Source organism: Myotis davidii, unplaced genomic scaffold, assembly GCF_000327345.1.
Source record: "Myotis davidii unplaced genomic scaffold, ASM32734v1 scaffold646, whole genome shotgun sequence".
In the NCBI taxonomy this organism is placed as follows: domain Eukaryota; kingdom Metazoa; phylum Chordata; class Mammalia; order Chiroptera; family Vespertilionidae; genus Myotis; species Myotis davidii.
In genome coordinates, this window is record NW_006296801.1 from 241,756 (window position 1) to 245,777 (window position 4,022).

The 4,022-nt window shown below is 48.2% G+C and overlaps 1 protein-coding gene across 2 annotated transcripts in view; it reads right to left on the minus strand.

The window, feature by feature from the left end:
• Window positions 1-3,723, minus strand: part of CLNS1A (chloride nucleotide-sensitive channel 1A) — a 25,006-nt gene extending 21,283 nt beyond the window's left edge. For both annotated transcript variants that reach the window (XM_006772511.2, XM_015569654.1), the window contains exon 1: window positions 3,497-3,723. In XM_006772511.2, the coding sequence (XP_006772574.1) occupies window positions 3,497-3,621 (125 nt within the window). In that variant the 5' untranslated portion in view covers window positions 3,622-3,723. The remainder of the gene's footprint in view (window positions 1-3,496) is intronic.
• Between the last annotated feature and the right edge of the window lie 299 nt (window positions 3,724-4,022).

Here is a 4,022-nt window from a genome sequence, read left to right on the forward strand (position 1 = left end):
GGGCCTCTGCTGCCAGACTGTGGCCATCAGTAGGACATCCACTGAGGGCTCCTGGACTGTGAGAGGGGCAGGCTGGGCTGAGGGAACCCCCACCCGCCAGTGCACGAATTTCTAAATTGAAACATGCGTGCGATTGGCACCAATGAGAGCTTTATATGTATCGCGCATGCGCGAGTCACTGCTTACTTTTAAATTGCCAATGATGTCATATGTACCAGCAGGTTGGTCACCTAGCCTTTTATATCTATAACTAGAGGCCCACTGCATGAATTCATGCACTAGTGAGGACCCTCACCCTAGCCTGCGGGATCGGGTTAAAACTGGCTCTTCAACATCCCCTGAGGATTGCGAGAGGGAGCAGGCCAGGCCAACCAAGGGGCCTCACTGGTGCACGATCAGGGCCAGGGAGGGACATGAGAGATTGGCCAGCTGGGGAGGGACCACAGGAGGGCTCCAGGGCGTGTCTGGTCCATCTCACTCAGTCCCAATCAGCCAGACACCAACAGCAAGCTAACCTACTGGTCGGAGCATCTGCCCCCTGGTGGTCAGTGCATGTCATAGTGACTGGTCTACCGGTTGACTGTCTCCCTCGGTGGTCAGTGCACATCATAGAGAGTGGTTGAGCGGCCTTAGCATATTACATTTTGATTTGCTGAATGGATGACCAGATGACTGGACACTCAGCATATTACGCTTTTATTATATAGGACAATAAAAATGTAATATACTAATTAGACTGGACAGCTGGACAACCTTCCAGATGAAGCCGGGGCTGTAAGGACCAAGCCCCTTGCACGAATTTCATGCATCGGGCCTCTAGTATATAGATATAAAATACACATACATATACATATAGATAGATCCTGGCACAATAGTTTCTCACCCTTACCTCTCAGCATCCTGCTTCTTCAAATTAGAACATTTCCCCCTTTCCCCATCTCATTCCTCTAGATAACTGCTAATGCTCATTTGTCACTTCCTCTAGGAAGCCTTCCCAGTTTGTTGAGAGCTTGATTCTATCAAGACTTGGAAATGCCATGCAGAAAAGAACAAAATGGGAAAAGAGACTAACAATGAGTAAAGAGGGGTGAACAGAGGTATCCAAGGTACTGGTGATGCTGTATTCTTAGCCTGGGCAGTAGATACATATGTTAGTTTAATTATAATTCTTTAAACCATAGATATTTAACTTACATTCTTTGTGTGTGTGTGTGTGTGTGTGTGTGTGTGTGTATGTATATATATTTTTTTTACAAAAATATTTTCTTCTAATAGTAATTTTTTTTAAATGTTTTTATTGATTTTAGAGAGGAAGGGAGAGATAGAAACATCAATAGGCTGCCTCCTGCACACTCCCTACCTGGCCAGGCATGTACTCTGACCAGGACTTGAACCTGCAACCTTTTGGTGCATGGGATGACACTCAACTGAGTCACACTGGCCAGGGAATAAAACTATTTTCTTAAAGAAAAGTAAATGCCCTAGCTGGTTTGGTTCAGTGGATAAAATGTCGACCTTCGGACTGAAAGGTCCCAGGTTCAATTCTGGTCAAGGACACATGGCTGGGTTGCAAGCTCGATCCCCAGTAGGGCCATGCAGGAGGCAGCTGGTCAATGATTCTCTCTCATCATTGATGTTTCTATCTCTTTCTCCCTCTCCCTTCCTCTCTGAAATCAATAAAAAAATATATTTACAAAAGAAAGTCAAAAATTTGTTAATAAAAAGTTGAAATAAATTTTTTTTAAACAGTTAAGAATTTCGAAGGGCTTGTACCTCCTGAATGTGATAACTGTATTGTGGTTATACAGGAGAATGTCCTTGTTCTTGGGAAAAAACACTAAAGTATTTACAGGTCAAGTAACAACATGTCTGCAAGTCTCAAATAGTTCAAAAAAAAAAAAAGGAGAGATACACATGGCAAAATGTTAACAACGGAAAAATCTTTGTGAAGGGTTTGTCTATGGACATTAACAATGTAAGTCTTTAGGTTTAAAATTTTTCAAAATGAAAAAGCATGTATAGAGCCTTCCCCCAAAAAAGGGTTATGTTATAGAAAAAGCCAATGTACAGAAATGAAAAAGAACTATGTAGGGAATGGGAATACATCTGTGCTCCACTTTCTACCACTTAAAAGGAACTGCTCTCTCAAGATCACTGAAGGTCTCCTTGCCAACACCCAACAAGTGCTTTTCAGGTTTTATTGACCGTCCTCTCCTAATGCAGATGTGTCCCCAAGGTCCTATCCTTGGCCCTGTTCTCTCTGGGGTATCTAATCTATTCCCAAGAGTATATGCTAACACTTATACTAATGATTTCCAAATCTCTCTCTGTGATACCACTCTGAAGATACCTACACACATTTTTGTGTCTAACTGATCCCCACAGTTCAAAGCAAACCCATTACCTGCCGCTCAGTCCAAACTTGCTTTTCCTCTCATCCATATTTCCTATCTCAGTGACTGACTGGCCAAAAGCCACATTGTTCAATGCCTGGATTTCTCTCTAAACAAAGGGTTTTGGGTTTTTTTTTACATTTTTTGTGCCCTCTGGGGTCGGCAGAATTTTGGCCTCCCTGACTTTCATTCCTGGGTGTTAAGACTGTGACTACACAGTTATCTGGTTAAAAAAAAAAAAAAAAGGAGTTCGTGGGTGTCATTAAAGTTTCTAATCAGTTGACAATGGAGATTCTCCTATTTATGTGTGTTTGTCTATTGTCATCACGGAGCTCTTAAAAGCAGAGGATTTTCTCTGGCCAAAGTGAGGCAGTAGAAGAGAATGTTCGAAAGCTCTGAACCGCAGTAAGGACTCGAGGTTTCATTGTGGGCTTGACGACGAATGGAAGCGCACGTCAAGGCAAACAGGGGCCTTCGTTCTACAGCCGCAGTGTTCGGAACCTGCCGGCGGTGAAAACACAAAGTGCCTCCGGATGCCAAACAAAAGGGCTTTTCCCTCCAGCAAGGGAAAGGCGGGCCAGGGCCGGGGTGGGAGGGGTCAGGACCCCTGGATGCGACCCAGCCTGCGTGGGGTGGCGGGTGCCCCTCTCCCAACCCCACACCTACAGAAGAAGAATCAGGTCCTTCACCAAACTTGCAAAGTGTTCCACAACCATCTCTAACCCTGCATGACCTGCCCAGGGCAACATCTCCCGCATCCGTTCGTCGGGAAAGACGGGCAGGCACATCGACGACCCTAACTCAGGCTCTGAAAACTCAAAAGCTTAAAAACGACATCTTGAGTCAAGGGCAACGCACGCACCAATCCTCCGGTCAACAGGAGGATGAACGGCATCATCCATGAGAACTCCGTATGAAGGAGAGAGAAAGGGAAGCTCCGGAGGAGACGGTACGACAACCATCAAGCCGCGTCTCCCAGCAGAGGCGTCGCCGCGGCCACACGGAGCCCGCCCCGCTCCCAGCAGCCCCCGAGGTGGCCGCCTCGCCCCGCTCCTCCGCACCAGGTGGCGCGCAGGGGCAGCCCCCGGGACCAGGGTGCCTACCTCTCAGCGATGTAAAGAGTGCCGGTGCCCAGGCCCTTCCCGTTCAGCACCGCCTCGGTATCGGGCTGCTGCTGCCGGAGCCCCTCAGCCGACCCGGGTGGCGGGAAACTCTTGAGGAAGCTCATGGCGGTAGTGAGGGCCAAGATGCAGACCGAAAGGGAGCTGAAGCGCAGCGAGACCCAACTCACCGCGTCCCGCTCCGGAAGCGATGGCAATTGCCCCGGAAGAGTAATTTCGTGGGGCCCGGACCTGAACGCCATCCACCATAGAGACGAGACGCTCTAGCCAGCGCTCGGAAGCCTGGGAAGGCCCGGCCGGGTTTGTCACGTGGGTCCCCCTCCTCGTCTCCATTTCTAAGGCGCCAGGCTGGGAATTACAGAGCATTCTCCCCAGCATCCTACTTCAGGGTCGGCACAGCACCCCTGTGAGAGAGGAAACACAATTACAAAACGGAGGCCTGAGACATAGATTCCCTTGCTTGAGGTTGCACAGGAAGTAGAGACCACACTGAACCGGAGGTCAGAGG